Source organism: Chiloscyllium punctatum, chromosome 10 (genome assembly GCF_047496795.1).
Source record: "Chiloscyllium punctatum isolate Juve2018m chromosome 10, sChiPun1.3, whole genome shotgun sequence".
In the NCBI taxonomy this organism is placed as follows: domain Eukaryota; kingdom Metazoa; phylum Chordata; class Chondrichthyes; order Orectolobiformes; family Hemiscylliidae; genus Chiloscyllium; species Chiloscyllium punctatum.
Window position 1 is genome coordinate 74,850,609 of NC_092748.1, and position 23,844 is coordinate 74,874,452.

A 23,844-nucleotide genomic window follows, 5' to 3' on the forward strand; every position below is an offset into this window, starting at 1 on the left:
GAAAAAAAACACCTGCCCATTAACAGATTAGTAGATGCTGCTTGGCTGGTAAATGGGCACTAATCCTGGGCAGAATTTGGCATTCTAACAACTTAATTTAAATTGTAGAGAGATTGCCACAGGAATATGCCAATAATGGCTACTGTGCAGAAATGCACAGGTTCATTTGGAACCAGAAACCTTTTAAGTTCATTAAAGTACTTGTCTATCATTATGTGCTTAATGACTACCCAATATTACAACAGTGAGTCTTTGTATTCAGGGCCTATAACCATGTTATAAAGGTCTGGTCACAATCTGTGGACACAAACAACATCCTTACTTCATTCAGATATAATGTCCACAACCCTGCTCTATGATGCCAAATGGTGCTGATTTTTACTGCAAATTCTAGCAACCACAACATTCAATTCTGTAGGTTAGAACATTAGTATGCAGATGCATATTTACATTACAATATGGCAATTGATCTAAATGAAATCTATTTTTGTCAAATACAGTAAAATACAATTAGCTTTACCTGAAGCTTTGCAAGTCCTCTCATCTACTTCTAAAGTATAACCAACATCACACATGCACCTGAAAGATCCCATTTGATTATAACATATTTGGCTACAAATGCCTGGTGGATTACATTCATTAATATCTTCACAGGTCTTGGAATCATTTGTAAGCCGATAGCCACTTGGGCAAGTACACTGTGCACCAAATGGTCCCTCAATACATCCATGTGTGCAACCTGCATTATTTTCATTGCAGCTCTCTGTATCTAGTTAACAACAAGAACAAATAGAAAAATAGATTTAATACAATATTACTTAATTATTAATAAGTCTCCATGTTTTATGTATTATTGCAATGACAAATAAATGATTAGCATAATCCACTTACAAAATAAATTGTCTTTCAATGTAGCTATTATGTATTGCTGAAAAAAAGTACATCTTGTTGAAGTATTTCATCTTCAGCTCATCAGGACATTCATAACAAAACAAAACAAAGCAGAAACAATATTTCATACTGTATGAGAAGATAGTGCTATTTGGTTAGTAAGGGTAGAGGTGTTGCCTTGGAGAATGCACTGGGTTATATTTGTTCCCACTCTGGACCATTAGTTCATTTGAAAGAATATTTGAAAACAATAAAATAATTTACTTACTGCAGAGTGGAGATTCATCTGCACCATTTGGGCAGTCTGGAGTATGGTCGCACACCTTATCCAAGTTCAGGCAGGTACTGAGACCTGGACACTGCCACTGGTTACTGGGACACTGAAATGGCTGTGTTGGGCAGTTTCTTTCATCACTCATATCTCTACAGTCATTATCACCATCGCACAACCAACTTCTGAAGACACAATTTCCGTTATCACACTGAAAATAGCTGTCAGAACAATTCTTTGGTGAACAGCTAAGATGTTCATCTGATCCATCAGTGCAGTCTGCATAACCATCACATTCCCAATTTAACGGAATACAGGTACCATCATCTTGACACTGAAATTCATTTTGGTGGCACATACCTGGTGGTCGAGTAGCTACAAAAAAATTATAACCGGGAAGAGTTTTATCAATGCAGAGTAATCCCTCTTTGCAACCCAATAACTTATTATTGAACAAGGTCAACAAGCAACTGTTGCTTAACCTAATATAAACTGGCTGGGTAAATTTCATGAAAATATACTACAGCAAATTTTAGTTGTTTTTTTCCTTGTTGCTCATTAAATAAATTCACAAGTTAGAAAACAAAAGTGGACATATACTGGTCATAGGTCAGTCCATATAATTGATGCAAGCTCTATATTACAGTGTAAATTAAGTCAGGGATGTATATATTTATCCTTTGTCTCCATAAGTGTCAGGAGCACCAATAACTCCCAAAGCATACTTTAGCAGCAAGCAGCCAGAATCAAATCAACAATTAATCCACTCTAAATTGGTATACATACGACATCCTGCCTCATCAGAACGATCACTGCAATCAAAAACTCCATCACAGTGGTAGAAGTTGCTGATGCACTGTCCTCCACTTGCACACTTAAATTCAAGGGAAGTGCAGTTATACACTGTAAAGAAATCAATATTAGTTTATGAATCTGAACTCATTGTTCAAAAAGATAAATTGCCTCTTATTGTTGCCTTCACCCTCTCTTCACTTACCACAGCCTTGTTCATCCAATCCATCCAGGCAGTCTTCATCACCATCACATATATAAACAGGGTCAATGCACCGATGTTCTGGGCACAAAAACTGCTCAGGTTGACAGGTACTTGTGAAATCTTAATTAAGAAACATTTTATTTACCTGTTATTGCAAATTTGTGGGTGATCAAACCTACATTACATATCTAATTTGTGAAACCAAATGAAAATAAATTAATGTCTGTGTTGATTAAAATTGATATATCAGAATAATTAATAGATATGGCAAGTCCTAAGTGTACTTTTGTGAGTAGAAAGATCCCAATCCCATGAACAAATAAAACAAATAAAGGAGAGAGCCAGTGATTGATTGGGAGTAGCAGTGAGCAGCCTAAGCACTGGAGCCCTGGTAGTGAGTCTACAGATGAAGACCTAGGAATAAGGAAGCTCTCAGGGAGATGCTGAGCTGGGGAGGAGAGGAGGGAGATGAGAGTTGTATCAAAGGAAAGAGGCAGCAAGAGTTGGATGGCGTAAACAAACAACAAGTCAGATATCACTTAGTCACTCCTACTTATATTTTTAAGAAGGGATAAAAAAAAGTTGTTATCTACCATATTACATGCACGTCCCTCCAGAAATTTTAAAAAAAGGACATGGTCACTTTCATTTCAACAATGTTTGCTGGTGAAATTTTATGCTAATTAAAGGTATTGGAGCACAAAACCCTCTGAACTACTTTCTTGAAGTTAAAGGGGGAAGATTAATGCAGACAGAGAGGGGGGAGGAAAGGGGAATAGAGACGTAGAGAGTTGAGAAACAGGTTTGAGAGAAAGAGGCAAAGGGATAAGTGTATGGGAAAGGCAGAGCAGAAAGCAAGCTGTGAAGAGGAAATCTCGATGAAAGCCATAGAAGCATCGAATTACAAAGAGATATTGATAGATTAAGTGAGTGGACAAAAGGTAACAGATGAAGTTCTGTGCTGAGCTCACTCGAGTCCGTGCTGGATGCACACGGGCCCACTCTGGGCTACTTGCCACTGATGATGCTGTCCGAGCTCTGTACAAGAGGCAAGTTAAAAAAAACAGTCCAAAGCTCTATCAGCTGAAATCAAAAGTACCAACTTAGAAAAAGATTTTTGTAGCTGTGTTTTGTTGTGAGAAATTCCATATTGTTGATGGAAGTGATCATTGTTGACTAGAAAAATCTGTACAGAGCTTCAGCAAGATTGCAGAGGTTTCTTTTGAGTCTTTCAGATTTACAGTTATTCAGAAATAGAAGCCACAAATAGAAGTAGTGTTTGCAGGAACTCTAACTTATTCAAACTTCTTTCTACTGATGCAACCAAACATCCATCAGAAATCTAAAATTCAATCAACAATTAAAAGAAATACTAGCAATATCATATCAGATTATAACTAATAAATAGGTGATTGCAATTCAAAAAATCCACCTAGCATCAACACAACTTATAAATACAACGCATATAATAAAATGTGATACATACCACAGTTAAACTCATCGGAGCCATCTCCACAATCGTTATCTGTGTCACATACCCATCTTTTAGGGATACACCGGGAATTAGAGCAAGTAAAATAGTTCGCAGAACAAGTTCTGGGATCAAGGGTTGGGCATCCCTTTTCATCACTCCCATCTGAGCAGTCAGCTTGTCCGTCACATCTCCAATAATTTGGAATGCACTCATGATTGGGGCATGTAAAGGCAGATGAAGAGCATGTGACATCTAGAGGCAGGAATATAAGACAATGATAAAAATCTCTTAAATGTTGCATGTAACAATGTCATTTTTCTTAAATGGATAGATTAATACTCACAGCTAAAACCCATCCGATACTAAGATGGCTGTCTCAGCAGGTAAAAATTTAGCAAGTTATAGCAGTTTTGACCAAATTAGTCGTATAAGTTGTATAAAAACTTTTCCATCTTTTACACATTGAAACACAATGCACATTGGTTTTGAATAATTATTATATAGTACTTTGAAATACTAATGAATTACACACAAGATCTACACTATGTCAAAACATAAACAGTAAATTTCAATAGACAATGCTTCTTTGTACAAAACCTAAGTATTGCTAAAAGACAAATGAGTTGAAGCTTTTCATCTTTCATCAGAAGTGAAACACAAAAACAAAAATAAACTGTGGTTTCCACACTCTAGGTTAACAGCACTAGGTTCTTGCTGATTTTGAGTTTTAAGATGCAAATAAACAGCAAGAGTAAACCATTCATTTCCTCAAGCCTGCTTCAGCATTTCAAGGATCACGGCTGAAATGATTGTGGTCTTAAATCTACTTAACCTGTATTTGTTAACTCCCTTATTGACCAAGAATCTACCTAAGTCAGCCTCAAAATATCTAATGGCTCTGCCTCCACTGCTCTTTGGGGAGGCAAGAATTTCATATGTCTCTCTAAAAGAAAAAATTCTCTCTGCCTTGAATGAAAGATCCATTATTTTAAATTGAGTCTTCTCGTTCCAGTCATTCCCATAAGATAAAATGTTCTCTCACCATCAACTCTATTAATTTCCCTCAGGATCTTATATGCATCATAAGATCTCCTCTAGTTTTTCAAAACTCCAATGGACAAATGCACAAGCTGTCTAACCATTCATCAAAAGAAATCCCTTCATTCCAGGAATCAGTCAAGTGAATCTTTTCTGAACTGATTCTACTGCAATCAAATTAACCATTTATCTATACTGCCTATTTCCTGTTAGCTAACCAATCAACAATCCATGTTAATACTTTATGGAATCTTATCAAATGACTTCTGCAATCCAAATGCATCACATCTACAGGTTCTTCTTTATCCACAGGGGTTGCTATTTCCTCAAAGAACTTCAATAAATTAGTCAAACATAATTTTCCCCTACATAACACCATGTTGGCTCTGCCCAATTGCATGAGATGTTTTAAGAAGTTTGATATAACCTGACAGGTAAAACATAAAATCACCATAGCCCTACCGAACCATCGGGCTGCTATATCATTAGAGACAGATGATGGTTTAATCTGAGGATCACCATGCCTCAGGCAAGAGGAGAGGTTGAGAAGGAGAATCCTTCATGGTAACCTCAGCCAGTGGAGGAATTGAACTCATACAATTGACATCACTCTGCTTCGCAAACTAACTATCCAAGTGAACCAATCCCCATGGCTTGGTTACATAACTCCCTATGTAAACTATTTAACAATAGATTCAATAGATTTTCCAATGACAAATGTTAAGCTATCTGGTCTATAGTTTCCTGCTTTCTGTTCCCTTCCTTTCTTGAATAATAAGTGCTATTTTCTAATCTGCGAGCGAATGTCTGGAGTATCGGAAATTGAGACCAATGTAAGAATGATTTTAGCAAGTACTTTTTTAAAACTCCAGCACAAAGGCCATCGATTCTGGGGAGTTGTCTACCTTTAGTTCTAATAGCCTTCTCATTAACCTCTTCACTTGTGACTGGAATTATTTAATGTTCCTACCTCGCTTTTACCTATTGCTTTACAAGTATTTCTGGGATCTTACTTTCTGTCTTCCACAGCGAAGACAGACCAAAATTTCCTTTCAACACTTTCATCATTTCCTTATTTTCCATTATCAATTACTCCGACTCAATCTCTAAAAGACTAATGCTCACTTTAGTTACACTTTTCCTTTTTAAATACTTGTAGAACCTCTTGCTATCTGTTTTTATTTTTCTCTGTAGCTTTTCCTTATACTGTAATTTCTCCCTTTGTTGGTTTTTCTTTTGCTGTTTTTCCAATTTCTATTTAATCTTGTGAGCAGCCACTAACCTTCAAGGAATTCTATTTTATTCCTTTCAATTTGAAATGACCTTTTAATTGTCTTAGTTATAAGCAGTTAATGTGTCCTCACAGAATTTTCTTTTCTGACTAGAATATCTTGACTAAGTGTTATTGAAATATTTTGTAAAACGTCTGATATTGTATCTCCCTTTTCCACCTTTAATCTAATTTCACAGTTCACTTTAATCAACTCTATCTTTGCTACATTGCCTTAAATTAAATTTTGTTATGATTAGCATTTCCTAGAACTCTTTTAGTAAGATGTCATTAATTAATCCTATCTTATTGCACATTGTGAGGTCTCACATCACCTCCTCTCCAGTTGGCTCAAGAATTTGCTGTTTTAGGAAATTTTTCTAAATTGACTTTGTTATCTAATCTTCTATGCTAAATTTGCCATGCTGATTTTTCATTAAATCTATCTGTCGATTAAAATCGCCAATGCAAACTTCTTGCAAACTCTTTCTTGTAAGTTCTGTGCCCTGTTCTGTTAGTGTTACAGGACCTATAAAATACCTTTACAAACGAGTTCTTACTCTAGTTATTTCTTATCTCCACCCAAACTATACTACATCTTATCTTTGGAACATCTCTGCTCATGAAGGATGATATTATTACAATATTTGAAGCTATTTTCTTTCTTTGTGAATCATGCTTCATCCTCTTTCCCTTTGCTGGCAAAAGTTTAATTTGTCAGAAGTGGGGATGGAACTTCTGCAACTGGATAAGACCATAAGACCATAAGACATAGGAGCGGAAGTAAGGCCATTCGGCCCATCGAGTCCACTCCGCCATTCAATCAGGGCTGATGGGCATTTCAACTCCAATTACCCGCATTCTCCTCGTAGCCCTTAATTCCTTGTGACATCAAGAATTTATCAATTTCTGCCTTAAAGACATTTAGCGCCCAGCCTCCAACTGCACTCTGCGGCAATGAATTCCACCGGCCCACCACTCTCTGGCTGAAGAAATGTCTCCACATTTCTGTTCTGAATTTACCTCCTCTAATTCTAAGGCTGTGTCCACGGGTCCTAGTCTCCTCGGCTAACGGAAACAATTTCCTAGCGTTCACCCTCTCTAAGCCATGAAGGAGAGAAATAGATGACCCTGGTGCCAATACCTCTTGTTTCAAGAACTAAACGTTTGGATAGTAATCATTCAAGTGGCAAGCCAGAGGAATGTGTAAATGAAGCAAGAAAATGTCCCACTCCTGGTTGTGATGGATCAGGTCACATAACTGGATCCCACCTGCAATTTCCTGACTCAGTGAAACAGCAGTCCTTAGTTTGATTTCTGAAAGGCAATCATTTTTCAATTCTTTCCTGATGGGAAAAAATAAACCTAATACCCTAATATTTATACTCATTTTCTGATGGGCGTTTCTGGGACAGAGTATCACTCAGGTTCAAACCCTGTAAATGTCCCAAGCAAAATGCTACTTGAAGTATCATTCAGGAAATATTAATTAAATTTAATGATTCATAAAGAATTGAAATCAGTAGGTATATACAAAATTTAATTAATATGACAAAGAGAAGTACTCGTAAAGCTGAGAACGATTAGTCTCATTCTGTAATGTTTCATAATGTTGTTTTTCTTAGCCCAAGAATGTATTAATTAGAAGTGATGAAAGATAAATTTGATCTTATGCAACATGAGAAATTAAGATCTTTAAACAAATTTAATGAGTAGACTAAAGTCCTCAATTGTACTTACACATTGGATACATTGTATGTAAATTTCAACAGTACGTACTTAAAGTTCCACAGTTTGCTTCATCACTATTATCATGACAGTCATTAACTCCATTGCAGCGATTGTAACTTGGCACACATTTTCCATTGGCACAAGTGAAAGAAAAGAAGGCACACTGTTGTGTGGGTGGTTCGCTCGATGGATCTTCAATGCAGTTAATGTTGTTGGAGTCAAGTTTCATTCCATAGGGGCAACCACAGACTCTCTGAGAGCTGGGTATTGGGAAGCAAAAATGGCTACAGTCTCCATTGGGATTTGTCGGTTTGTTACAGTAGTTGGATCCTATATTATGGAAACAGCAAAATATCTGTCAAGCAGATGTAGAAGAAAGCAAGATGTAAACATGAAAATTAATTAAAATAAATGTTTCTCAGTATTAAGTCAGATTGAGGTTGTTAATAAGATTTGAAGTAAAAGTCCTCCAAAAATTCATTTCTGTTTTCAAATATAATAAATTCTTCACTAAACTTAAAATGAAGAAATTCTCTTCTCTACAATCCACTGGCCCAATATTCCATTTGGGCCCAAAGATGAGAGTTAGTAGATTGAAAAGAAAGAAAAAAGCAAGACATTAATTTATGTAACATCTTTCGCAACCACAGAAAATCTCAAAGTGTTACACAGCTAATGAAGCACTCTGAAATAAAGTTATTATTGTAACATTAAAAAATTAGTTGTACACAGCAAACATCTACAAAGAGCAAGTCGATCAAAACCGTTTTTTGTATTCCATTTTTGTAGTGTTAATTGAGGCCAAACCAGGGACCACAGAAATACTGCTATAGAATTTTTATCATTAGGAGAGCAGACAGGACATCAGTTTAACAGCCCATCCAAAAGGCAGCATCTCTATCTATGAAGCATCCTTTCACTAGTATATTGGAGAGTCAGTTCTGATTTTTGTGCTTGAGTTTTGGAGTGGGACTTGAACCAGCAAGGTTCTGTCTCAGAAGCACCTGACAGTTCTGAAATTTGGAACAGGGTTCTACCTACTTGCGTTGTTTCATCATTTTCTAGCAGCAAAAGTATGGGTAACTTCTGCATCTTTTATGTCAAAAGTTCATTGATTCATTTATCACAGAATTTCACCCAGAAGACTATTCTAAAGGCAGAATGGAATCTCCAACAGCTAAGGTGTGGCAAAGCTCCATGGAGGTCTCTTGAATGCCCTCAACCTCTACACAACGCAAAATAATAAATCCAAATAGGTAACAATTACTTTTGTTTTTATTTGATGGAAAGTCATTGCCACTTCATCTATTTCATTATGTAAAAGATTGTGAGATGCAATTTTCAAATGTGGTCTTCATTTAATGCTCCATCAAATGGGGTTTCTGCACCACCTCAAATGCATTTGTAAAGCAGATTTGAGATGTTAGACCTTGGTCTTTTGCAAAAATTCTTTTGTCAATAATTTCAAATTTGAATCTGTTAGATTAGATCAATTAGATTTTGTAGATAATTAAGCTATCTATAATTTGATTACTTATACGTACCAGTCTGTATAGAAGCATCAAATGATTTTACATGCATAATGTTGTTGATGCCTCTTCTGATAATAGACATCCCACCACCGTCTGCTTTCCGCACACGGACTATTGCGTTCAGCCTCCAGTCAGTAAAGTATGCATAATCTACAGAGAAAAGACAATCAATGAACAATTTAAGAGCAAATTAGCTGCTGTTCAACACACCAAAATGAACATAATTATTTATCATGAAAATTTTACAATATATTTTCTCATTCTTAAAATATGTTGAATGACTTTGAGATTTCATAGGATAGTGACTTACCACCAAACACTGTAAGACCAAAGGGGTGTGACATTTGACTAATTTGACTGAGTGACTTTCTGTCTGAACCACTGAAGGAACTGTGCTCAATTTTATCAAAAAAGGCATCCACCCAATACAGACGAACAGAACTGAAAAAAAAAATTTGATTCAATTCAAATGGGGACTAAAATCCATGAATTGAAGTGCTGAATTGAAAACATGCACACGCTTAGAGTCATAGAGTCATACAGTATGAAAACAAACTCTTCAGTCCAACCAATCCATGCTGAACATAATCACAAAATAAACTAGTCCCACTTGCCTGCTCCTGACCCATAAATCTCCAAACCTATCCCATTCATGTATCTATCCAAATGTCTTTTAAATGTTGTAACTGTCCCCGCATCCATCACTTTCTCTAGAAGTTCATTCCACACGCAAACCACCCTCTGTGTAAAACAAAATTGCCTCTTAAGTCATTTTTAAATCTCTCTCCTTTCACCTTAAAAATGTGCCCCCTACTCTTGAAATCCCCCATCCAAGGGAAAAGACATTACTCAAACTTTCCATACTTAGTATCATCCTGGTAAATCTCTTCTGAACCATTTCCAGCTAATAATATCCTTCCTATAACTGGATGACCAGAACTAGGAACAGTATTCCTGAAGAGGCCTCACCAATGTCCTGTACAACCTCAACCTGACTTCCTGGCTCCTATCCTCATAGGCCTGAGCAATGAGGGTAAGCATGCCAAATGTCTTTTTAACCACCCTGTCTATATGTCACACAAACTTCAAAGAATTATGTACCTCCACCCTTAGGTCCCTCTTTTCTACAACACCACACATATTAAGTAAATAAATTTAGCATTTCAATAACTACTTGCTGTCTCAAATAAATAAAATGTGGTCATGAATTGACTACATAATATCAAAACCTAGAACCTAACAAGCCCTATATGAGAACAAATATTGTGAGAATAAGTTATGAGTAATTTACACATTATTCTGCAACTATCGTTCAAATTAAAATTCAATATGGATTGCAGAGTTCCCAAAAAATCTTTTATTTCTCTAATCGGTGAATGGCCACTGACAATATCAGCTTGTTTGGGGTGTTTTTTCTTCATAGGATAGAAAGAATTGAATTTCTGTTTTACAACATACATGCAAGTACTTGTATTAATTCAGAAAATAGCCAGTAAACCATATTTATAAGGTGAACAATATAATTCCATTTAAAACTGAATTTTAAATTAATTATTACAGGGAAATAAAGGTAATTTCCTGCCTATATTTCAAAATGAAAGCTTTTATCCTGGATCTTTTGGCCACATGACAAATACTATTCCAAATTACTATCACAGCCAACAATTGTCTAAGGTCCCTACATATAAAACTATTGGACAAGCCATGATCAGGTGAATGAGAGACTTGAAAGTGCTAAATCATATATTTTCCCTTTCTAGCTCTGAGGAGTGATTTGACTATCCCATAATTGTTGGAAATCATTCTGTATGATGGAGAAATTTGTATCTTGCACCTGTAATTGGTGTAATAATGCCTAATCGAAGAAACCATATCAATTTGTTTTCAAGACAATGTTCATATTCATTTTCTGAAATCATGAAAAATTCAGTACAAACATAAACACTATCTGAAGTGCAAATTGAGTATTTGTTGACTGTTGGTAAATGTAAGAAAACATACAACCACTACTTTTGACAACTGTAAACTTAGCCTTACCTCCAGTCAATGGCAAGACCATTTGGCCAGCCCAGTGTTGTATTGACTATTGCCATTGCATTTGACCCATCACTCCAGGCTCTCATGATCTTTGCTGGTCTGTACCAGTCTGTCCAGAAGATATATCTGTAAATAGGTATTGAAGTGGTAAATCCAACAATTATGGATTGTACTGTAGTTAAATGAAGCTCCAACTTAGCCAATAAACATTACCCAAAATTCCACCCATGATGTTTTGTAGACCTTTCAAGGAGCACCCCATCCAGACCCAGCTCCCCACCCTATCCCCATAACCTCTCATTTACCATGGCTTATCCACCTAACCTGCACATCCCTGAACACTGGGAGGAAACTAGAGCACATGGAGAAAACCCACACAGATATGGAGAAAACATGCAAGTTCCACACAAATAATCACCAAATATATCTGGGTCCCTGACGCTGTGAGGGAGCAGTACTAACCACTGAACCAATATATCGCCCACTTAACAGGGAGAAAACTATCAATACTGCCTTTTTACTTTATTTACCCCATCAATGGATGCACAACAATGGATCTAGGATTGTTCAAGTTCTCAACAATTGCTCTCCTGGATTTATCAGCTAGGCGCAGAACAGAAATGCTGCTGTAACGTGCATCGGTCCAGTAAAGATTTTTTGAAATCCAATCGAAAGCCAGATCTTCTACTCCATCCACTCTATTGGCAACTAGGATTTCCCGGTCTATATATCAGAAAGAAAACCAAGCATTATTCACTTTAACTCTCAGAGTTGATCACAAACAGCTACAAATGTCTATATCAGGCTCTTGCATGAGATGTAGCAAGAGAGCGCAAAAGTAAGAATAGGAATGAAGAGAAAGAGGGAATGATCCAAATAACTTCAAATCCAGAGCCTTGAGCTGATTCATACAATCACCATGGCTATTTTTTAAAAACTATCTACTCCAAATGCTGTAAAAGGAATTCCACAGCAAAGCATTCCTGAATTAGGCAGAGCCCACTCTCAACCATAGTTGTTGAAGATAGATAAGTGCACCAAGTTTATTTGTTGATTGCATTAAAATATATCATTAATCTTTTGAGGGTGAAGTTGGTAAACTTACAAATATTAGGATATTTACTTCTAGCTATGAAATTATTCTTAAGTAAAAATCTAAGAGGATAGCAAGATGAGATTGTTTCTAACATAAAATAATAAAAAAAAGATTTAATTAACAAATAAGGCACAAATAGAAATTATACACCTGCAAAACAATAAAAATCCCTCACTGTGCAATATTTTTCACATTTACATCTGTAAAATTACCACTGCTATGACTATTTATTGTTGAATATTTACATTGATCTTGTTACTCATTACCTGTTCCGTCAATTTTCTGTTTATAGATCAGATCTGTCCTTGTATCAGAGAAAAAGATTGACTGCTCTGCTGCATCAAAATCAAGTCCCACAAAGTAAGAGGGGCTTGCTGTCACAGGCAAGATGATATCTTTCTGAGTGGAGATATTGAAAGGAATTCCACGAACAGCCAACTGGGATGAAAATAGTAGGAACTGGGTCACGGCTGCAGAAGATAGAACATAAACTGTTCAAAATCTGATTAAATGCAACATACCCAATTCAAACTGAGCAGAATAGTAGAATAGAGACAAAAACTGAACAAAAGTAGGTGAATAGAGGAGATGGCAGCGAAAATGATGGAGGGAAATAATGAGACTAAATCAGAGTAGAGCAAGAAATTCCAGGAGCCAGAAGGGGAAGGGACAAAGAAGGTGATTGCCGAATAGAAGAAACAGCAGCAATAAACTAAAAGGGAAAGATGTAAGAGAGGAGCAATGATGAAGCGAAAGAGTTTGACATTCAAACCCCTGGTACTATGCAAAGCTATACTTAAAAGGAACAGTAGATCAGTTACTTCAGATACTCTTTGCATTCACTCTTGGGAATGAGCTTTGCTGGTTGTCCAGCATTTATTCCCCATCCCTAGATACCCTTGAGAAGTAGGTGGGAGCTGCCTTCATCAACTCCTAAGTTCATGTGATGCAGGTACATTCACAATGAGGTTAGGGAGGGAATTCTAGTGTTCTAGCCTTCTCTTTTATCCATTCTTCTGCCAGGGAATGTGAGCACCAGACTGACCTCACTATTTCAATCTCTTAAACATTTATCATTGAATGAACATACAGGGCTAAATCTCACCAGAATTTGGTTAAGTATAATTTTGTCAAGTTTTGTGGAAGTTTCTTTCTGCAAGGATTAGCAAATTTTCTCATGTTATTATCCCAAATTCATATCATTAATTTTGCACCATGCCATTATAGCATCCAACTTGCTTGATGCTAGTCCAATTCTCCATGGACAAAAATACCCATCACTGCCTGCCAGGTCAACTGTCCGGCAGAACACCAAACAGTAGGCAGAAAGTAAATGACCTTCTCTGCTCAGCTAGAGTATATGCCGCCATCTTCTCACTGCTACCTCACACTCACTCTATTCTTGCTTCTGCACCCATCTCGCACCAATGCACATGCTCCACCCCTCTCAATACTGCATGTAGCATCTTCTCTCACTTGTTCTCACCCCACCTTGTCCCTCCCCCACAATACCATGCCTGTCTACACATTCATTCTGAATACCCCATCATTCCCCAATTGCACCAAGGATAACAGCTGCGCCACCCACTTTCATCACATTCAATCACTTCCTCACCTTCATTTTATGAGGAAATGACCCATAATGGGCAGAAAGTGCCTAAATAGGTGATGAAATATCCAATATTCATCCCCTCATTCTCTATTAGGAGAGAATCCTGAACATGATCTCACCAAGCAGCCAACTAACTGTGCCCAAGCTGCTAGGTAGATATCAGAGGATACACTTGACTTACAGTGCCAAGATCCTCTGAATTAAGGGTTGTCTCATTTGACTTGATTGAGTTTTTTGAAGAAGGAACTGAAGAGGATTAATGAAGGCAGAGTGATGGGCATGATCCATATGGACTTCAGTAAAGCATTTGACAAGGATTCTCACGATAGAATGGTTAGCAAGGTTATAGATCATATGGATTACAGGGAGAACTAGCCATTTGGATAAAGATCTGGCTCATAGGTAGAAGACAGATGGTGGTCGTGGAAGGTTGCTTTTCGGACTGGAGGCCTGTGATCAGCAATGTGCTACAAGGATTGGTGCTGGATCCACTGCTTTTTTGTCATTTTTATAAATGATTTGGATGTGAACATAGGAGGTATAGTTCGTAAGTTTGCAGATGACACCAAAATGGAAAGTGTAGTGGACAGTGAAAAAGGTTACCTTAGAGTACAATGGGACCATAATCAGATGGGCCAATGGGCTGAAGAGTGGCAGAGGGACATTAATTTAGATAAATGTGAGGTGCTGCATTTTGGAAAGGCACATCAGAGTAGGACCTATACATTTACTGGTAAGGCCCTGGAAAGTGTTGCTGAACAAAGAGACCTTGGAGTGCAGGTTCATCATTCCTTGAAAACAGTATCCTAGGTGATCAGCATAGTGAAGAAGCTGTTTGGTATGCTTGCCTTTATTGGTCAGCGCATTGAATATATGAGTTGGGAGGTTATGTTGCAGCAGTACAAGACCCTGGTTAAGCTACTTTTGGAATACAAAAGTGCAATTCTGGTCTCTCTGTTATAGGAAGGATGTTGTGAAACTTGAAAGGATTCAGAAAAGATTTACAAAGATGTTGCCAGGGTTGGAGGATTTGAGTTATAAGGAGAAACTGAATAGGCTGGGGCTATTTTCCCTGGAACATCAGAGGTTGAGGGGTGGCCTTATAGAAGTTTATAAAATCATGAGGGGCATATTTTCCCTGGAGTGGGGGAGTCCAAAACTAAAGGGCATAGATTTAAGGTGAGAGAGCAAGGTTTAAAAAGGGACCTAAGGGGCAACTTCTTTCATGCAGAGGGTGGTGCGTGCGTGGAATGAGTTGCCAAAGGAGGCTGGTACAGTTACAACATTTAAAAGGCATCTGGAAGGGTATATGAATGGGAAGTGTTTCAAGGGATATGGGTCAAATGCTAGCAAATAGGACGAGATTATTTTAGGCTTTCTGGCCAGCATGGATAAGTTGGACTAAAGGGCCTGTTTCCATGCTGTGCAGCTCTCTGACTCTGTGACTTGACTGAGGACTACTCCCCTTTGACTGTGAGACATGGCCATTTTCTAAAAGCACATGCAGTGTGTTTGCCACATAGACTGCTGGCAGATGGTGCTGGTGAGAGACTGGCTATATAGTAACATGTGCACCCAATTAACTGATGACTACAGACAACCAAGACTTGCTACCTTGATTTGTATCAGCAAAACAAGACAGAAGTTCCTTCATCCTGTAGTTTCTAACTGAGCTGGCAAAGTGCAAAATGGTAAGGCAGTGATGCTGTGAGCATCCAAGTATGATCCAAGTGAATGAGCACTAAGAGAGCAAGTGAACATACTCGAGATGCGCCCTACTACAACCCAGGAGCTGGATGCCTGTACCTGCACATAAACATGCTGACTTAATCCAAAATGCAGCACTGAAATGCAGAAATATACTGTAAGTTGATTTAAGGTGTGCAATGAAGGTAGGAAGGTAGGTGTGTGTCAGATGCCAGTGCTCTTGGACGTAACGTGCAAATGGTTGTTGCCCATGCAGTGTGCTTTGAGACACTGGTGCTGGGTGTCCAAGACAGATGCCCAAAGGAGCAAGTTGTGAACTAGAGTTGCCAGATACCCATTGTGGCTTTCATACTGGGAATCCTCAGTGTCTAGCTTCTATCTGGTGGGTTGAAGAATGGGAGAATGTATCATAACCAGGCAATATTAAGTAATAATGAAGGTGATAATAAACAATTAACCCCACAAATAGGCATGACACATCTCACTAATGACAGGCTCATCACAATGTCTGGGACGAGATTGGAAATGCGACATTTTGGTCTCTATACAACAAAGAAGAACAAAGAATTTACAGCCCAGGAACAGGCCCTTCGGCCCTCCAAGCCTGAGCCGATCCAAATGTACTGTCTAAACCTGTTGGTCAATTCCTAAGCATCTGAATCCCTCTGCTCCCCACCTACTCATGCATTTATCCAGACGCATCTTAAATGAATCTACCGTGCCCGCCTCTACCACCTCTGCTGGCAATGCATTCCAAACATCCACCACCCTCTGTGTGAAGTACTTGCCGTGTGTATCCCCCTTAAACTTTCCACTTTTCACCTTGAAAGCGTGACCTCTTGTTATTGAATCCTTCAGCCTTGTGAAGGGCCAAACTCAAATCACACATGATCACCATAATCCAGTTCATTCAGAGCCTGGGAAACTTTGCTCACTAAAACAATTTTATTTGATAATGTAATTCATCGTGTGCAAATTGACTGACCCATTTCCTCATATCAAAAATTACAAATCCTTGCTCTAATATGCTTTGTGGTTGTAAAAGCTTATTCTTCCGTTCCTGACAGCACTTCTTTAGTCGTGATATTTTTTGATGTGATATGCCTTTGATCTGACAGAGTCATTTCTCTGACTTTCTTCACACAATGATATCTCTTACTATATCATTAATTGTCAAATTCATACAAAATTCTGAAATACTAGGAAGTTAATGAAGGTACATGTAAATATGCAACAGACAAGAATATTTCAATGGAAACTTGTACAGATTATCCTAAAACTTCTCCTCAAAAAGTAAAAGAATTTTAGGACCATTCTCATACCGTAGCAATGTTTCCCATCATGGTGAAGATCAAAACCCAGTCTGCACCGACATCGGAAACCCAGGCCATCATTGTCAGTTGCATGGCTAAGGATGCAGATATGATCACATGCACCATTATTCCTGCCACATGGATTTCTCACTAAAATGTGTGCATACAAAATAAAAAATCAAATTTAAGTATTTTTAAAGGAAATGCCATGCTGTTCATATTACATTGCAGGGTACAAATGGTGTTCAAACAGTATGGAGTCAACTACTGTACTTTATCAATCACAGGAGGTCATGTTGCCTAATTATAATATGGCTGAAAAACACTCAGTTGACAAATGATAGTTAAAACCTTTTTTTTTCTAATCAACCAGTTCAGAACTTTTATTACACACTGCTGGAGCAGGTGGAGCTTGAACTCGGGTCTCCCAGTTCAGGGATAGGGAAGTGTCAATCTTATTCCTCCTATCTACATAAAATACATTTGCTCACCTGATAGGAAGTCCTAACAATTCTAAGCAAACTTGTTGCAAGTTTTATATTAAGTGAACTAAAATATGTAAAAAAAATCAAGTAAATATCTACAAAAATCCATGGATTAGCAAAGGCTGATGAATTAACAAAAAAATGCAACTGCTAACTAACAATTGGGTAACTTTGATCTCTGAAAAATCTATTGCATGCATCAATTATATTTGATTTGAAAGCAGCAGCATTCTAAATCTTCTGTATTCCAAATATCAATCCAGATATAAAATAATCAAATGCATAGTTGCTATAAAAGTTCTTTTTTCAGTTTGCTATAAATACAAGGTATAGATTAGCATTTGTTTCACTTTTGAAGGAGATAAGAGAAAAAAGAACATGCTTTCCTTGTTATTAAGTTATCACCTCGAACTGAATAGCATGTGTACAATTTCAAAGTTGTGGATGATATAAAAATTGACAATGTAGCAAACATGGAGCATTTTATAGCAGACTTTAGTATGACATATGCAGACTTTTGAAATGACTGGCAGATGCAATTTAGCATCGGTAAATGTGCAGTAGTTCGAAAACAACAATGTGAAGACTGACTGTCCTGATTGGCTACAAAAACAGAGGAACCAGAACATATATCAACACCATTCTAAAGGGGGAAAGATATATTGATAAGATAATTAAGGAAGCATTTGGCCACAAAGCTTTGTAAGGTGGGCATTGAATATAAATACAAGAGAGCCATCCCACACCTAGACAGGATAGAGATTTATCAGGATGATATCAGAGATGTGAAAGTTCTATTTTGTAAAGCAAAAATTGGAAAAACTGAGATTGTTCCCATTTAAACTTAGAAAGTTAAGAGAAAATGTGGAGTTTTACAAAATTGCAGAGCATTTTGTAAGGAGAAATCTCTGGCTCTCGTAATTGGATTGATAGCCAGAGATCACAGCCTTAATAATTGGCACAATCACTGAGGAAATGAGGAGTAATTGCTTTATGCACAGATTGTTGAGATTGAAAATATAGTAACTGAGAGTGTAGTGGAATCAGACACCAATGGAACTTTAAAACAGAAGTGGTTATTTACCTGATGAGGAGTAATTTGCAGAATTATGGGAAGATGTTGTGGAACTAAACAGCAAAGTTCTTTCAAAGAACAGATATGACAGATGAAATATCCTTTTCCAATAATTTAAGGTGTTATGCTTCTGTGCTGAGGTGGAGGCCTTTTAAAATAATTGCTGGTCACAAGTCCCAACTAAATTAATCCACCTTCAACAATTTGCATTTCTTTGGAGCCTTTAATATAGCAAACCATTCCAAGGGACCCCATAGGAGCTTAATCATGCAAGATTTATAACACGTCATAGAAAGAGACATTAAAACAGACAAACAAAAATGGTGTCAAAGAGTAGATTTTAAGGAGCTTTAATAAAGATAAACAAGTGCAAATACTTTTAATATAATGTTTTTCAAACAAAAAAATGAAAAAAAATTTTTTTTTTTGGAAATTCAGTGTATTTTTAATTTGTTTATCAATAAATTGAGCTTTTAGCACAATTCCCAGCAGATACAATAGGATGATGACAATATAAATAACTTCAAATTGTTCACATCAAGTTAATTTCTGTGGCAATTTGCTATGCATTGTGTGAAGCTCCACAAGTGGAATTAAAGTGAAACCAATTGATTTTTATAAGTTTTTAAAATTCAGTTATAGCTTGTGCACTAAAATCTACTGCTTCACTTTCAACCATGCATTAGAGTATGTAAATCAACTATTCTTCAGCATCTATGTAATGTAATTAAACTTACCAAATGGCTGTCTGAATGCATGATAAACTGTGACTCCAAATGGTCTCAAAGAAGATTGATGGAGAATTTGTGGGTTGTTTTCTGCAGACTTATTGGCTCTCATAAGTGCCATCTTTGTCCAATCAGTATAATATAATTTATCCTCAAAATTAGTTATTCCAAAAGGATGGGGAATAGCAGCACCTCCACTAACAATAGTTTTTCTGTGGAAAAGCAAGACAAAACATAAGCCACTGGCAAAAAACTGCCAGACATCTGTATTTATAAAGAATGTATCCTGTCGAATGTGTACCTATTTTTCCTAATCAACATGTCCAGAGATGATATTACACACCTCTGGAGCAGGTGGGACTTGAACCTGGGCTACCTGGTCCTCTGTAAGGACACTACCACTCTGCCACAAGAGGGCCTCCCCCACTGAAATTAAATTCAAACGCAATGGATGCAACTGCAATATTCAACAAGATCATTAGAAATAAAGGAGTTGGGTGGCACATGACCTGAAATTTCTGGTAACAGGATTCAAATTCCAAATAATGGGAACGAAGCCCTTTCTGGCCAGTCTAAATGCCTGAAATGAAATAGATTTCACCAGTCTCAATTCAGTTTGAATGACTTCAGATCTATAAACTAAGTTGTAAGTATATAGATGTTCTTAAGTCCATGATGCAGGAATTCTTTATGCCAGTTGCATTAGGTCTTTACAAATATGAAAATAATTAAGCTTAATCTAGGACAAGTATCTGAATGCAGCTAAGCATGTAGTTCACATCTGGTTGAGGAAATCCTTTGTCTGTCTCTCGCTCTCTCTAGGAGTTCTCTTTCTAAGCAAGATAACATTTCCTCCAGAGACAGTCTGTTCAAACGCCCTACCTAGTGCCCTCCCTCGTTGTCACCTGCTTCTGTAGCGCCTATTGCAGATGAATCACACAGTATTGTTCAAAATTTGGCAAAAATGGAAAACAATTTACAAACTCATCAAGTGAGACTATTAGGGACTAAATATAAAATTAATACAACTTTCCTGTTTAAAGATTGGGGGAGTACTTTCGAAAGAGTTTCCACTGTATCTAGGAGGAGTTAATTACAAGAATTCATGTACAAAACCTGCAAATAGATTTAATTTCACAGGGAATATCCTTTCCCTTCAACAACAAAAACAGAAATTGCTAGAAAAGCGCAGCAAGTCTGGCAGCATTTGTGGACAGAAATCAGAGTTAACATTTCAGGTCCTCAGACTTCCTTCTCCCTCTTGTTTATTTAATGAAGGTAACAGAACAGCTGTACAAGCATCAGTATATATATGTACTTAGTAACAGTCACACCATGCTCACAGAAGACACAAATTCAGGTTCATCAGCATTAAGTAAGCAGCAAGATTTGTAATTGCAGCATTTGCAGCAATCATTTAAAGACTATCTGCCCACAGCAAAACTGTATTCTTGCATCTTTAAGTGCAATGTTGGAATTGAAGAGAACTGTCTATTCTAAGTCTGGGTCCCATACAGGGCATGGAAAATGTTGAAGTGTCCAATTGAAACATTGAGTATACAGAGCTAGTTTAAAGTGCCAAAATGAAAGTAGTTTCACAAACACATTAACTCCTTTCCCTTGCTCAACCAAAAATATTGGGACTACAATGTATATTAATATGTATGATAGATTGTAATGCTTTTTATGGATAAAGAAATATAATATGAAATTTATATTCATCATGATCTGATGTATAGATGCAAATAAAGAATTGTTACAATGTATAAGGTATTAAAAGCCTTACTTAGAAATAAGAAGCAAACAGCTACAGGGACATTATGTGCAAACAACTACAGTCCAAGATTCTCCAGTCCATTACCTTCTGCTAAATGAACATTATGCAATCAGCAGTGAACATTGCCATTTATGACTGCACGATGGAGGGAGATGATGTTTGGGTTTACGACATTATTCTAAGGGATTCCTACAGAGATGTCCTGTGACTGAAATGATTGACCGCCAACAAATATACCTTGCTACCGACACATTGATTTTCACATATGCTGTCCAGAAAGCTGAGTACTCCTTATCTCTAAGCAAGGGTCTTCAACACGTTATACACTGGAACTTTTTTTTGTTTATGTCAGAACATCATTGATTATAAAACAGAGCTCCCTACAATACTGTCTAAGACCTCTCTTTTTACATGCTCATTCTAGACTGGTGTCCTCTCTCAATGATGACACTCATTTGTGCAGTCACATCATTGTGTTTTACATGCATCATATTATACCTCAACTATAACACCAAACAGCAGAAAGTACCCTGCTCCTCTGTCCACCTACAGCCACCTCCCACTACACACGCACCCTTCACCCCACCATAATTTCCCGGTTACTCTAGTTTTTCTCAGCAAAAGAAACAACAATTTATTCTTAAAGAAGCTGGTCAAAGCAGAACCACATTATACATACATTTTTGTAACAAGATACATGTGACAATAAATAAATCAAATCATTTGTTCATCTTTTTCTTTTTTCATTAAATAAATTAAGCAGCCACTATACTAAACTTGTGGTTACTAGATACGTCAAAAATTAACTCCAATATTTGATCTTAAAACTTGAAACTTTTGAAGTGCCTCTTTTTCAGCATGGTGCTATTTTTAATTAATCTTATAGATGGCGTTTGCCAAGTTCCACAACCTTGAAGTTTCTGCACCAACCACCTTCACAGTAAAAGCAAATCTGAAAATAGTTACTGCTCAAGTTCTGTGAAAATAGGAGTGACAATTCTGGTACAGAGGAGATTTTTACATTTATTTAATACTTCTGTTTCTATAGTTCAGCACATACAAAATATGCAACAGTGATACGGTTGTACTTAGAACATGGTAGACCTGAAATATTCCCGATAAACCTAATACAAATAGGAGTTGAATGTAAGGAAAACACCAGCTTTTTAAGGCATTTCCAAACAGTTGGATCTAATAAACAAAGACAGTCAATAAATTGTTCTTGACACATTTACCTTTCAAGTCCATCATATGTTACAGTCTCAATATAGTCATAACGGCTGTCAACCCAATAAACTCTTTTTGTTATGATGTCCAGTGTTATTCCAGCAGGCCATCCTAGCTTTGTCTTGACTAGTTCAAAGCGGTGAGTTCCATCCATAAAGGATCGCTCTAGTTTGGGTTCTCCAGAAATAATATCATTCCAGTCAGAGAAGAATAAGTAGCTGGAAATTGAGAAATTGATATTTTAAGCTATTTGTTACAATGCAAAGTTATCAATTTTATCTGTTACTTGATCTAATTTCATTTTATTTTATTAATATTATCAAATGTATATCAAATTATCTTAGGAAGAGCAAATTTATTTGAATAATGCCAAAGAATATGATGCATCCACTTGAGAACCCCACAGGGTTTTAGTTTAACCTTGCCACCTCTGACAGTACTATAGTTTTTCAGTATTGCACAGAAGTATTTATCTAGATTACAGCTCCATTCTTCATTCCCAGGTTGGGTACAAGAGGTGGAAGAAGTCCTGGCTCCATGAAGCTAATAATTCCATAGGATACCTGTCCACCTCACTCCTCACCACCCAACCCAACCCCATCCCCTGCAAAGGCAATCCAGCATCATATTAATAAGAGCATCTCATCTTTCCTAAGGGGTAACCTGCCTATCGAAATAAAACCACAATGATTAAACCCATTCTTAGCAGGTTTAATGTGCATGCTACAGGGATGCCAAAATCCCATTTCACTGGGAGCAGCTGGTGAATAGGTCAGTTGTCATCATAAAATGCAAGTGCACAAAGCATGGCCTAGCCGTGTGAAGTTTAAACTTCAGGCTACTTCCACCATTTTTGCCATAATACAGAGTCTCTTAGTAAGATGAAAACTTGGGCACAAGTGCTCAAATCTCTGAAAGGGAACTTGAATCCCCAACATTATGATTCAGAGACAGAACTGATGCCATTGACTTCATGTTGACTGCCTGACATTTATAGGCACTTGTTAGCAGATCTGTTAGTGCCCAAGGGAAATTCAACATCTAGTATTACAAGAATTAAGATACCTCAGTTCAATTTTGACTGACCATTTCGGAAATGAAAATTGCTACAGAGCTCAGAAAGCCAGGATCCACTTCAAGTTCATTAAGTCAGTATAAACATTAACTGGCCTCACCACTGCAGCTGTAATTATGGAAGCAAACCAGGTTAATGCAACCTATTTGGTCACTTTCCAAAGTCAAATAAGTAGCAGGATTTGTTTCAGAATACTAAATAATTATATTGGCTCTTACCCTACAGTGGGGTCAACAGCAATGCCTCGAGGGTTTCCCAGGTTTTCTGCAATGAGTGTAATCCGATTACTTCCATTCAGATCTACTACTTCAATTCGGCTAATGCTTGTCTCCACCACATACAACTTATTGTTTACCCAGTCCACAGCTATGTTTTCAGGAGTGTCAATGGAAACATTCAAAATTTGTTGGATTCTCGAGCCACTGTGATCTACAGAGAACAGCTGATAAAACAAGAAAACCAAGTTAAATATCCTAAATATAAGCCTTTCAAATTATTTTGATTAATT

General features: G+C 37.2%; 1 protein-coding gene across 3 annotated transcripts in view; it reads right to left on the minus strand.

Moving 5' to 3' along the window:
• Positions 1–23,844, minus strand: part of lrp2a (low density lipoprotein receptor-related protein 2a) — a 346,919-nt gene that overhangs the window by 212,201 nt on the left and 110,874 nt on the right. For 2 of the 3 annotated variants that reach the window (XM_072579537.1, XM_072579536.1), the window contains exons 12-26: positions 23,555–23,778; positions 22,270–22,479; positions 19,267–19,469; positions 16,979–17,119; positions 12,604–12,807; positions 11,772–11,964; positions 11,242–11,367; positions 9,515–9,645; positions 9,217–9,354; positions 7,721–8,002; positions 3,646–3,885; positions 2,160–2,279; positions 1,949–2,065; positions 1,160–1,537; positions 521–769 (exon numbers count right to left, since the gene is read on the minus strand). In XM_072579537.1, the coding sequence (XP_072435638.1) occupies positions 521–769; positions 1,160–1,537; positions 1,949–2,065; positions 2,160–2,279; positions 3,646–3,885; positions 7,721–8,002; positions 9,217–9,354; positions 9,515–9,645; positions 11,242–11,367; positions 11,772–11,964; positions 12,604–12,807; positions 16,979–17,119; positions 19,267–19,469; positions 22,270–22,479; positions 23,555–23,778 (2,956 nt within the window). The remainder of the gene's footprint in view (positions 1–520; positions 770–1,159; positions 1,538–1,948; positions 2,066–2,159; positions 2,280–3,645; positions 3,886–7,720; positions 8,003–9,216; positions 9,355–9,514; positions 9,646–11,241; positions 11,368–11,771; positions 11,965–12,603; positions 12,808–16,978; positions 17,120–19,266; positions 19,470–22,269; positions 22,480–23,554; positions 23,779–23,844) is intronic. The other variant, XM_072579538.1, reaches the window with a different exon arrangement.